The 13,861-nt window shown below is 41.2% G+C and overlaps 1 protein-coding gene across 12 annotated transcripts in view; it reads left to right on the top strand.

Annotated features, from left to right (window-relative positions):
• Positions 1–13,861, top strand: part of MPPE1 (metallophosphoesterase 1) — a 121,703-nt gene that overhangs the window by 93,075 nt on the left and 14,767 nt on the right. For all 12 annotated transcript variants that reach the window (XM_073679013.1, XM_073679015.1, XM_073679014.1 and 9 more), the window contains 2 exons: positions 5,219–5,341; positions 11,237–11,374. In XM_073679013.1, the coding sequence (XP_073535114.1) occupies positions 5,219–5,341; positions 11,237–11,374 (261 nt within the window). The remainder of the gene's footprint in view (positions 1–5,218; positions 5,342–11,236; positions 11,375–13,861) is intronic.

The following is a 13,861-nucleotide window of genomic DNA, read 5'->3' on the forward strand; positions in this document are numbered from 1 at the left end:
AGTAGGGGTCAATGAGGATTTAGGGGGGCTGGGATGTGGAACGAAAGTAGGGAGTTGATTAGGAGTAACAAATGTGATAATAGTATTAAATGTCTGCTGGCAAATGCAAGAAGTCTCGCAAACAAAATGAATGAACTGGAGACTCTTATGTTGGTTACAGAATATGATGCGGTGGGCTTTAGGGAAACCTGGCTGGATGAAAGCCATTACTGGATGACAAACCTACAGAATTGGGCTAAGTGCCCACGATGCAGAAATGCTCCGGATTTTTCCAGAGCGTTTCTGCATCTCCCTGGCAGAAAAAACGCATACGGATTTTACATGCGTTTTTCCTGCCAGGGACAAGCGTAAGTGAAGCTTTTTTCACATGCATTTCCGCATGCGGGTTGTCAAGCCCTTTCCAAGCGATTTTAGCATCGCTTGGAAAGTGCTTGACACTTGGTCACACTATATAAATCCATGCAACCGGCATGGATTTATGTAGTGTGACCAAGTTAATAGTTGAAACAAAGTTTAAAAATGGCAAAAAAATAAACAAAAAAAAAACATTATACTTACCTTCTGATTTCCCCCGGTCTTTTCTCCTCCGCGTCCGGTCTCTTCTACGGCTCGCGGTGGTCTAAAAGGACCTTCCATGTCATCATTTAGTCATATGACAGGTCACGCGACCACCGACGTCCTTTTAGACCATCGCGAGCCGTAGAAGAGACCGGACGCAGCGGAGAAAAGACCGGGGGCCATCAGAGTATAATGTATTTTTTTATTCTAATTCTTTTTTTTTCTGGTACCATGGTACCCGGGTCTGGATGAGTCTCCTCTTCTCCAGACCCGGGTACCATCCGCACATTGAATCGCTTAATATCTGCATGTGCACATGTAGTTATGCGGATATTAAGCGATTCAATGCAAGTCAATTGCGGCGAAAACGCTGTTTTTACACAAAATAATTAATAGTGCTGTGGATTTTTCCGCAATGATAATCCGCAGTGGAAATTTCATTAACATGCGGATTATCATTGGGGAACATGACAGACCTTCTACCAAGCGTTTTTTAAGCGTTTCTGCAGCGGAATTGCCGCTGCGGAAACGCTTAAATGCATATTGGGCACACAGCCTTACACTACATTTAGAAAGGACAGGAAAGACAAAAAAGGTGGAGAGGTGTGTATTTTCATAAAATCCAACTTAAAACCTGTGCTCAATGACGGCATTGGGGGGAGCTGCAACAATATAAAGTCAGTATGGGTAAATGTACATGTGGATGGCTACAGTGGAAAGCTGCTAATTGGAGTTTGTTACAAGCCACCTAATAATAGCTTAACAGGTAGAGGATGAAATTTGCATCGAATTAAAAAGGCTGCAAATACTAATAGGGCCCTTTATTATGGGGGATATTAACTATCCAGATATTCAATGGGACATAGAATCTTCTGGTTGTACTAAAAGCTGCAAGTTCTTATCCACAGTTCAGGACAATTACCTCTCTCAGCTGGTAGATGAACCAACCAGGGGAGGTAATCTGCTGTATCTGGTGCTGTCAAATAGGCCAGATCCAATTTCAGATCTGCGAGAGCATTTGGGAAACAGTGACCATAATATGGTAAGTTTCAATGCACTAATCCGTAACCTCCCACTACCTGCTTCAAGACTTCTCCGGAGCTGCACCTATTCTTTGGAATGCTCTACCCCAAGAAATTAGAACAAACCACAACTTACACTGTTTTAGGAGCTCCCTAAAAACACACCTGTTTAAGGAGGCCTATCACGTTCCCTAATCGAAGTCCTTTTTATATTCTTATAGCCCACTCCTTATTTCTACAAACATAAGTCTCCACTGAACCCAAAAGCACTACAGATACTGGCTGGTGATGAGCTCATGCAACCTTTATCTATCCCTCATCCCCTCATAGTAAATAAGCCCCTGTACTTTGTGTCACCCCCACCTCATTGTAGATTGTAAGCTCTTACGAGCAGGGTCGTCATTATTTTTGCTTTAATTATTGTATTATCTTTAGCTTTGTTACTTATGACTGTTGAATATGAACCTCTGAATTGTAAAGCGCTGCGGAATATGTTGGTGCTATACAAATAAAGATTATTATTATTATTATTAATAATATTCAATAAAACATTTAAAGAGGAAATGCTAAAACATGGAGCTTTAGGAAAGCTGATTTCAACAAATTAAGGGAAGAGCTTAAATACCGAATGTAAATGGGGCATGTTTAAAGATGTACAACTAGAATCCTGTCCAAATATCAACAACATAGAGACAAACAAAGAGTGAGAGATACAGAGAGACAGAGAAAGAGAGATGCTGTGGTGTGGTCGCTGACATACTCTGTGCTGCTGTGGTGGAGTCGCTGACATCCTCTGTGCTGCTGTGGTGAAGTCGCTGACATACTCTGCTGCTGTGGTGGAGTCGCTGACATACTCTGTGCTGCTGTGGTGGAATCGCTGACATACTCTCTGCTGCTGCGGTGGAGTTGCTGACATGCTCTGTGCTGCTGTGGCAGCGGCTCTGTACGTATGAGTGGTTGATGTAGAAGAGAGAAACAGTCTTTCTCTATGATGAGGAACATACTTGTGCTTTGGGGCGTCCTGTGTGCAGGGCTATTATTGCTGATCTTGCCTAGAGAACCAAGATAAGACTCTGCCTACAGTCCTGCCCCGGAGCACGAGCATATAATTAACTCAAAACTGCAAACACTGATTACACACGAACCACAAGACGGATTTCTTCAGGTATCATTTTATTCAGTGTTACAGCCCTAACATGACAATGCCTGTAGTTTACTTAGCAAAATCCTGCTGACATTTTCCCTATAAGTCTGTTTGAGATTACATGAAGAAAAACTCACCTGTAGCAAGTAACACAGGTGTGGGAAATATGAAAATCACACCTGAAACCAGATAAAAAGGGGAGAAGTTGATTCAATCTTTGCATCGTGTATCTGTGTGTACCACACTAAGCAAGGACAACAGAAAGAGAACTGAACTGTCTGAGCACTAGAAAACCAAAATCGTCATAACCTTGACATTGTTAATAATTTTCAAGTCCATCTCCAGAAATCTTGATGTTCCTTTGTCCACGGTGTGCAATATAATCAAGATGTTTTAAGCCCATGGCACTGTAGCTAATCTCCCTGGACGTGGATGGCAGAGAAAAATTTATGAAAGGTTGCAACCCAGGATAGTCTGGATGGCGTATAAGCAGCCCCAATCAAGTTCCAAAGAAATTCAAGCTGTCCTGCAGGCTCAGGGTGCATCAGTCTCGGTGCAAACTGTCGACATTTGAATGAAATGAAACACTTTGGCAGGAGACCCAGGAGGACCCCACCGCTGACACAGAGACATGAAAAAAGCTAGACTGCCGTTTGGTAAAATGTATGTAAGCCAAAATCCTTCTGGGAAAGTGTACGTATTGTGGTCAGGTGAGAAAGAGATGGGGCTTTTTGGTAAAGCACTTGATTCTACTATTTACTGAAAATGGGATGAGGCTACAAAGAAAAGAATACAGTACCTATAGTCAAATATGTTGGAGGTTCAAAGATGTTTTGGGATTTTGCTACCTCTGGCACTGGGTGCCTTGACTATGTGCAAGGCATCATGAAATCTGAATATTACCAAAGGATGTTGGGTTGCAATGTAGTGCCCAGTGTCCGAAAGATGGGTTTGTGTCCTAGGTCATGGGTCTACCAGCATGACAATGACCCCAAACATACTTCAAGAAGCACTCAGAAATGGATGGAAACAAAGTTCTGGAGAGTTCTGAAGTGGACAACGATGAGTCTGGATTTAAATCCCATGTAACACCTGTGGAGAAATCATAAAATTGCTGTTGGGAGAAGGCGCCTTCAAATATGAGAGATCTGGCGCAGTTTGCAAAAGAAGAGTGGTCAAAAATTCCAGTTGAGAGGTGTAAGAAGCTTGTTAATGGTTATAGGAAGCGATTGATTGCCGTGATTTATTCCAAAGGGTGTGCAACTAAATATTAAGTTGAGGGTGCCAACAATTTTGTCCAGCCCATTTTTAAGATTTTGTGTGAAATAATGTCCAATTTGCGTTTTTCTTTTGTGTTGTTCCAATACACACAAAGGAAATAAATGTACAACAAAACGTGTTTCTGGGAGAAATACTTCATTTTCTTATACAGTTTCAAGGGTATCAACACATTCAGCTATGACTGTATACAGATTTTATTTCATGTAAGGCTCATAGCCCATTTTTGAACTAATTAAATGTGTTGGACAACTCGTGTAAGATGGTACCATTTATTTCAGACAAATATGCTTCTTTCTTCACTTAGGAGCCACTTGCTCTCACTCTTCCTCCTGAACTGACCATTCACTCTGAAGCACAGCTCAAATCCATCTTGCTCAAAACAAGATGGACTGCCAGCTCTTTGGAGTATAAAATTAAAGCTGCCTATTGAAATCTATGGAGAAGGGAGAACGAAAATCACAGTGAGAGAACAGACGTATCTGGATTCAGTTCTGGATTCACAGCTATGCAGCCTTGTGCTGCTATTTAATTGCTGCTGCTTCTTTTGATCGTATACTAGATAGAGAAGGAGAGCTGGAGAATCTCACAAAGTGTATAGAAAATATAGCAGCTAGTCTTTCCATCCACTAGCACAGAGAGAACTGAAAGTTAGAGCTGGAGCATTTTTGAAGGGAAAACTGTTAAAAAATAAATAAATTAAATTAAAATAAATAACTCCTATAAGCCATATCATGGCCAGAAATATGCGTGTGTACATGTGGAATAACACTGCTCCCTTATTTGTAAACATATCGGAAAGGACAGGTACACTAGGCAAGAATAAACCCCCACCGTTTCACACATTAGTTGAAAGCGGGAGAAAATCAAGATGGAAAACAATCCTGCTTCCCTCTCTACTGTTTCAGGAGCATGAGGACTGATGCATACGTAGGCAAGTGTTTTGGTTTGGTGTTCTCTTTATAGTGTTTGCAGAGAGAAGTATTTGTGGCATCAGTTTTAAGCCTCATTCAGATCTGTATATCACAGCCCATGTATAAAGCGTAATGCATGGACTGAATGCAGGTCTCCTGACCCCAGCTTGACAGCCGCACATGTGCCCATGAGGCTCTTAAGTTTTAGCAAGGAGAAACACAGCCGATTTGTGCATCGCAGACCATAGTTGGACTGTGATATATGGATGTTTTGAATTCAGTCTTGTACAACTTTTTTTCAGCATTATCCTCTGTATCGTAAGAGTGACTCTGTATGCAGAGGAGAAGATTCTGCTACTCCCGAGGAAAAGAAAATTTTGTTTAAGGAGAAATATGATGTCCTTTCCCAGGATGCTTCTCAAAAGGTTTGGATCATTGAAAACGATTGGATTAATGGTGTTAACCACTTAGGGTATAATAGTCACAAATGTATGGGAAACATTAATATAGCCAGCTGACTAATGTGTGTTGCTTAGAAGTTGGGTGCTGTGTTTTTGTATTTGTGAAGTCATGCTCCCTGGTTTACAAATCCCTTTTTTTTTTTTAAATCCCCAAAGGACATATATCTTGTCCAATGGATGTAGAAGCTGGGTCATTTGACATAGCACATCTATCAGTGGCCTCAATTGAAACACAATACACATGCTTGTTTCCTTAGATGTCTAGGACCTGCACAAGAGCAGGTAGAAGAAATATTTTGTCATCCGATTACCACGCTGTCATCTGCACATGCACTGTGTATTTTCTGCACAGCAAAAGTGTGATGTTGGGAGAAGAAGGCTTTGCTAACCAAGGAACATGGCTCCACAGAGACCAAAAACACTGAACTTTGAATCCCTTTAATAGGCTTATTTTACACTTGTGTAGTCCACATACGGTTTTCCGCTTGGTTAAACAGTCTCTTTTCAAAATGTCAGTTCTGGATAGTTCTATTAAGTCCTGACATTTAATTCTTTTTAGAAATGTTCACAAGAAGAGACCACTGTTGGAATAGCCACAAACCACCAGTCAAATGGTAAAAAATGATTTATTCAGAAATATTAAAAATAAACACTGTGTACATAAAGGTCTAATGAGGAGGAAATGGTGTAAGAACATCAATATCCAATAGTATACTCTGACATTGACATTATAAAAACCTAGGCAGACAACATCTTTCTTACACTTCCCCTTGAGAAAGCAATCACGCGAAAACTTAAGGGCAACAGCTGTAGTGATTGTTCCAACTTAATGGATCTTTCTGGTATTTATTTCTTGTATTATTGTAAAAACCGAATTTGATGTGGTTTATGCTTTATTTGTGTATACTCTTGGATATTGATGTTCTTCCACCATTTCCTCCTAATTAGACCTTTATGTATACAGTGTTTATTTTTAATATATCTAAATAAATTATTATTTTATACCATTTGACTGATTGTCACGACTGTCGGATATCCCAGGGCCAGGGGCTCCTTCCCTGTACCTAATGCTAGGGGCGTCCTAGCTGACCCTGTTCCACGGATTACTTCTGAAGATGAAGACGCCGTGGCCACGTACCTTGTCTGAGCTCCTCAATCCGCCCTCAGTCTGTTCCCTTAGCCCACCCAGGGAAGAGGGGAGTAGTAGTGTATGGCAGTACACCAACCAGACTAAGAAGGTAATACAAACAGGGCTAAAGGAAAATACCAGTCATACAAGTATATGCACACAAACAACAGAGGTGAACACCGGGGAGTTTAGGATGGGGAAAAACCAAAATAGGAGAAGAAGAGGATTACACGCAACCTAAACCACACAACAGTCTTAGCTTAAAGCATACCTGTTTGCAGGATTGTGGACAGTAAACCACATACACTTTCAGGTGGGCGCTGTTTAAACTGATTAAATTGATAACTTTGTTGATGAAATCTGTGCTGTGGTTCTTTTATCTTTATTTTTTTCATTTCTGACATAATGAGATGCTCCTGCTTCGGGGCGGGCCTTTGGGGAGGGTCTTTATCTTGTGCTCTGCTTATCTATTCCTATGTCTGCCTTCTGAGAGGTCACTGTGCCTTCAATGACCTGCCTACTATTTTAAATGCTGCCTGTGTAATTGTGTTCCAAACCTGAAATTTACATGCAGCAAAACTGCCCCCCCCTCCCACCCGTGCATGCGCAGTAGCACCTCTCTGTTGCTGAGAGTTGCTACTGCGCAAGCTTGGCCAGTGGTGCCATATTGCTGCAGGTAATTTTTTTCCTCCAGGAAAATGATGCCGCTAGTGGCGCTAACGCAGTAGCATCTATCGCCAAGCAATAGATGCTACTGCGCGGGCGCCATTTTGCTGGAGGAAAAAGAAATTTGTCTGCAGCCACGAAGTACGAGCATCTCATTATGTCAGAAATGAAAATAAAGATAACAGAACCACAGCATGGATTTCATCAACAAAGGTATCCTTTTAATCAGTGTAACGGCACCCACCTGAAAGTGTATGTGGTTACTACGCACAATCCTGCTGACAGGTGCGCTTTAAATCCTCCAAACACCTTCTCAAACAAACAACTCTCCACCACACTTCTAGCACCATGAGGCACAAGCTAGCTCTGGCAATGACTCCAAATCAAAGCCCAGAATATATAGGAGCGGGGAGTGGCTAACATTGGACCGCTGAGAACCTTAATGCAGGTAAGCTTCCAGGAGCTCACAACTGAGCAGATTAACCTGTGTACTGCTGAAAGAAGCCTGCACTATTTAATATGAAGGTGAAAGGCTTCTAGTGCGTGCAGGAGTGGGCGGAATCAGACGCTGCAGTCTTCTGGCTCCTCTCTGTCGTGGTAAACCCTTAACACTTTTGTGGCTGCTCCAACAGTAGTCTCTTCTTGTGTTCAGTTTATGGGAGTACTCCACCGTACAGCTTTAGTACTTTTTTTTTTTTTTTTATTTAAAGCGGGAACTTTTTACCTATGTGCCCAACCTGGATATGCAAAATGTGCTATATGAAGGTTGTTCTAGTTTTTACAAATGATGTTGGCTATATCCTCCCCCTTTGAAATTGGAGTGATTAGGTGACATCCAGAGCTGGTTATGACATCACCACTGGCACAAAAAAATTACACATTCATTTTCCCATTATATTAGAAAGTTTCAAGCAAGAGAATTAGTTTGGAAGTGACTTTTCATCAGGTCTTATCCAAAGATGTGAACAAAGATAGGTTGTACAAATAAATCCACATGCTTGCAACCCATTTTACGGGTTTGTGGAAGTGGCAATCTGTACAGCTGCTTAATATAACATCTACAGACCCACTTTTATGCCTCTAATTTCAAATAAAATCTGCAGTAGTATGTAGATATTTTATAATAAAAATATAGATTGTGTGTGTGTGTGTGTGTGTATGTATATGTATATATATATATATATATATATATATACATGCAGTACAGACCAAAAGTTTGGACACACCTTCTCATTTAAAGATTTTTCTGTATTTCATGACTATGAAAATTGTACATTCACACTGAAGGCATCAAAACTATGAATTAACACATGTGGAATTATATACTTAACAAAAAAGTGTGAAACAACTGAAAATATGTCTTATATTCTAGGTTCTTCAAAGTAGCAACCTTTTGCTTTGATGACTGCTTTGCACACTCTTGGCATTCTCTTGATGAGCTTCAAGAGGTAGTCACCGGAAATGGTCTTCCAACAATCTTGAAGGAGTTCCCAGAGATGCTTAGCACTTGTTGGCCCTTTTGCCTTCACTCTGCGGTCCAGCTCACCCCAAACCATCTCGATTGGGTTCAGGTCTGGTGACTGTGGAGGCCAGGTCATCTGGCGTAGCACCCCATCACTCTCCTTCTTGGTCAAATAGCCCTTACACAGCCTGGAGGTGTGTTTGGGGTCATTGTCCTGTTGAAAAATAAATGATGGTTCAACTAAACGCAAACCGGATGGAATAGCATGCCGCTGCAAGATGCTGTGGTAGCCATGTTGGTTCAGTATGCCTTCAATTTTGAATAAATCCCCAACAGTGTCACCAGCAAAGCACCATCACACCACCTCCTCCATGCTTCACAGTGGGAACCAGGCATGTAGAGTCCATCCGTTCACCTTTTCTGCGTCACACAAAGACACGGTGGTTGGAACCAAAGATCTCAAATTTGGACTCCTCAGACCAAAGCACAGATTTCCACTGGTCTAATGTCCATTCCTTGTGTTCTTTAGCCCAAACAAGTCTCTTCTGCTTGTTGCCTGTCCTTTAGCAGTGGTTTCCTAGCAGCTATTTTACCATGAAGGCCTGCTGCACAAAGTCTCCTCTTAACAGTTGTTGTAGAGATGTGTCTGCTGCTAGAACTCTGTGTGGCATTGACCTGGTCTCTAATCTGAGCTGCTGTTAACCTGCGATTTCTGAGGCTGGCGACTTGGATAAACTTATCCTCAGAAGCAGAGGTGACTCTTGGTCTTCCTTTCCTGGGGCGGTCCTCATGTGAGCCAGTTTCTTTGTAGTGCTTGATGGTTTTTGCAACTGCACTTGGGGACACTTTCAAAGTTTTCCTAATTTTTTGGACTGACTGACCTTCATTTCTTCAAGTAATGATGGCCACTCGTTTTTCTTTACTTAGCTGCTTTTTTCTTGCCATAATACGAATTGTAACAGTCTATTCAGTAGGACTATCAGCTGTGTATCCACCAGACTTCTGCACAATACAACTGATGGCCCCAGCCCCATTTATAAGGCAAGAAATCCCACTTATTAAACCTGACAGGGCACACCTGTGAAGTGAAAACCATTTCCGGTGACTAACTCTTGAAGCTCATCAAGAGAATGCCAAGAGTGTGCAAAGCAGTCATCAAAGCAAAAGGTGGCTACTTTGAAGAACCTAGAATATAAGACATATTTTCAGTTGTTTCACACTTTTTTGCTAAGTATATAACTCCACATGTGTTAATTCATAGTTTTGACATTAATTTTAACATTGAGAGATACAATATCCCCCCAAAAAAATCAAGAAAATCACATTGTATAAATTTAGGTAATTATTTTTTTGCATTTTGCAGTGAGAAATAAGTATTTGATCCCTCTGGCAAACAACACTTAATACTTGGTGGCAAAACCCTTGTTGGCAAGCACAGCCGTCAGACGTTTTTTACGTTTTTTGTAGTTGATGATGAGGTTTGCGCACATGTCAGGAAGAATTTTGGTCCACTCCTCTTTGCAGATCGTCTCTAAATCATTCAGATTTTGAGGCTGTCGCTTGGCAACTCGGAGCTTCAACTTCAACTTCAACTATGGGATTAAGGTCTGGAGACTGGCTAGGCCACTCCATGACCTTAATGTGCTTCTTTTTGAGCCACTCCTTTGTCGCCTTGGCACTGCTGGATTTTAAACCTTTAAGACGTAATGTGTTACCAATGGTTTTCTTGGTGACTGTGGTCCCAGCTGCCTTGAGATCATTAACAAGTTCCCCCATGTAGTTTTAGGCTGATCTCGCCTTCCTCATGATCAAGGATACCCCACAAGGTGAGATTTTGCATGGTGCCCCAGATCAATGTCGATTGACAGTCATTTTGTATTTCTTCCATTTTCTTACTATTGCACCAACAGTTCTCTCCTTCTCACCCAGCGTCTTACTTATGGTTTTGTAGCCCATTTCAGCTTTGTGCAGGTCTATGATCTTGTCCCTGACATCCTTAGAAAGCTCTTTGGTCTTGCCCATGTTGTAGAGGTTAGAGTCTGACTGATTAATTGAGTCTGTGGACAGGAGTCTTTTATACAGGTGACTATGTAAGACAGCTGTCTTTAATGCAGGTAATGAGTTGATGAGGAGCAGCTAACTGGACTGTAGGAGCCAGAACTCATAATGGTTTGTAGGGGATCAAATACTTATTTCTCACTGCAAAACGCAGAAATTTTTATCTAATTTATATAATGTGATTTTCTTGATTTAATCAGGAAAATATACTGCGCTGTTATCAGTCAGTCACTTTATCCGGGGGTGGGGGGGATTGCCCTGCCCTGATGTATGCTGTTGGATTCTTTAATCCTTGTAACACTAGTCTTCGTTCCAAGGAATTCTGACTACAAATCTTAGTTGAGTTGGGTGATGTGCATTCAGTACCTGCACCTTATAACCAATTTTTACTTTTAATTACTCTTATCTACGTAAGTAAATATTTGTCAAATAAAACGCCTCATTCTAAACTTTGATGACAATCTTTTTGAGTAGGTCGCCACTTAGTGTACAATGTGCATGTTTTTTATACATTTTGGGAATGAGTTAAGTTTTTCTCTTGTAGCTGCTGTGGCTGATTCAGCCCAGACTCATCCTAAGTGGCCACACGCACAGTGCTTGCCGAGTGCTCCATGGTAATGTGCCAGAGATCAGTGTCCCGTCGTTCAGCTGGAGGAACAGGAATAACCCTAGCTTTATCATGGTAAGTTCCACCATTGTTGTGTAACTAGTATAGTGGCTTGAACTTTATTTACTTGTATTACTTAGTAGGCTGCTTTTTTTTACACTGATGAATAGAAGATTGCTTTTTAACCTCAGGTCCATAAGATTTTGTGGTGCATAAAACTGCATACAGCTCATAATATTGGGAGAAATGCAGATGAAGGTGTTAGGCTAGGTATGCACGTTCAGTATTTGATTGCAGAAATTTCTGCAAGGTTTCTGCACCTTTTGACTGCAAAAACGCTGTGGAAAAAACGTGCATATTTGGTGCGGTGTTTGATGCGGTTTTTTTACAGTAATTTTTTGGAGCTAAATAAAGATATTTGAAAAAGGAAACATGGGACATCCCTTTAACCCTTGGATTACCGTCGGACCTGGGGTGAGTATATTGGTTAATTTAAATGATTAAAGAATGTGTCTGTTATATTTTAAGTAAAGTGTTTAATTCTCTGTGTGTATTTATTTAACTCTTTACTTACAGGTTTAGTAATGAGGGTGTCTGGTTGATACCTCTTCATCACTAAACAAAGGGCTTGGTGTCAGCGACACCTAATCCCATTAGCCCTAATTCCCCTTCATGTCATTTCTGGGGCATCTGAGAGTTGCTATTTTTAGCCTAGGAAGGGGGACTTTATGCCAACATGTTGCCTGGCTATTAATAACAGCTCACAGCTGTTTGGTTAGCCGCTATGTCCCTACGATCAGCAACTAGCAGCGTTTTGGATGCACCTTATTTTTGCTGCGTCCAAAATGCTGTGTTCTAATGCAGCACTTGTTTTGCCAGTACATGCGGATCCACCGCATGTAACGACATCTCAATCTGTCAAAATCTCCGCTACAGAAATTGACATGCTGCGGGTGAGTTTACGCAAGCACAGTGGGCATGGGATTTCTTATGAATAAAAGAAAATGAAGAATTAAATAAAAAAAAAAAATGGCGTGGGCTCCCGCGTCGTTTTCAGAACCAGCAAAGATGTCCCTATTACTAACCCCTTAGTAAATATTTTGAAATAAACACACGGCTTGAAAAAAAATCCTTTATTCGAAATAAAAGTCCACACTGTTTTAATAATTTATTTAAAGATAAAAAAACACCGTATACTTGCCTAACGCCTTATCCGCTGAAGCCATTGTCATCTGTAAAAAAACAACTATATCCCTTACCTGTCCGCCGTGATATTCCAGAGTGTCCCACAAAGATTTGGGTCACTTCTACAGCGGCCACATCAGCAACCACTGAAGATCAGCTGAGAGCATCAGTGTTGCGTGAGAAAATTCTCACACAGCACCAGTGCCGTAAGGGAGGTCAACTGCTCTTTAACTGATTAACTCCAGTGACCTCAGTCCTGGCAACTCAGTGCTATACATTGCTGGGAGCAATCGGGTCACCGTGGGACACTCGTGATGACGGCAGACAGGTAAATATAAGTTGTTTTTTTTTTATTTAAACTTTTTTTTTACACAGAGCACAGGTGCTGGCTAAGGAGGCTATTTCTCCCCTCAGCCGCTCCTGCTCTCGCTATTATCAGCGGGAGTGGCCGTAGGATGATGGGAGTAGTCTCCCGCTGGCAATTCTTTGTGCGTTTTTGACTCATTGACTTGAATTGAGTCACTCAAATATGCAGCCAATATTTTTATACCTGCGGTTTTGCTGTGGATTTGACTGACTCAATTCAAGTCAATGGGTGAAAAACGCTGCAAAAAGAATTGACATGCTGCAGATTTAAACACAATGTCAATCCTGACAGGAAAATTCCTGATCATTTGCACAGCACTTCAGGATTGTCATTGCGTTAGCTGGCACAAGGATTCCCTATCGTTTTTGGCCCATTTCCACATTGTGTGCACATAGCCATGCCGTTTTGTCATATTTTATTTACATGTTATGCAAATAAGTTAACATACCCCAGGAGAATGTGCAAGACATTTCCTACTTTTAGGAGAGAAAAAAAAATAAAGATATCACAATGGTGTCATACAGTGGCTTGCAAAATTATTCACCCCCCTTTGCATTTTTCATGTTTTGCTACCTCACAACCTGGAATTTCACTGTTTTTTTTTTTTTTTGAGTGTTTGCATCAGTTCATGTAAACAACTTGCCTACAACTGTGAATATTTCTTTTTATTGTGAAGCAAACAAAATAACTGAAAACTTCAGTGTGCATATTTATTCACCCTGCTAAAGTCAGTAGTTTGTAGAGCCTCCTTTTGCCGCAGTTACAGCTGTGAGTCGCTTTGGATACGTCTCTGAGCTTTCCACATCTTGCACTGGGATTTTTGCCCATTCCTCAAGGCAAAACTGTTCCAGCTCCTTCAAGTTTGATGGTTTCTTCTGGTGAACAGCAATTTTCAAGTCTGACCACAGAAAAACATCCCCACAGCATGATGCTGCCACCACCAAGTTTCACTGTGGGGATGTTTTTTGGCTACAGGGACAGGGAAACTGGTCTGAGTCGAGGGGAAGATG

This window comes from Phyllobates terribilis, unplaced genomic scaffold (assembly GCF_046119375.1).
Source record: "Phyllobates terribilis strain yellow unplaced genomic scaffold, ASM4611937v1 Scaffold_4__5_contigs__length_816908805, whole genome shotgun sequence".
NCBI lineage: Eukaryota > Metazoa > Chordata > Amphibia > Anura > Dendrobatidae > Phyllobates > Phyllobates terribilis.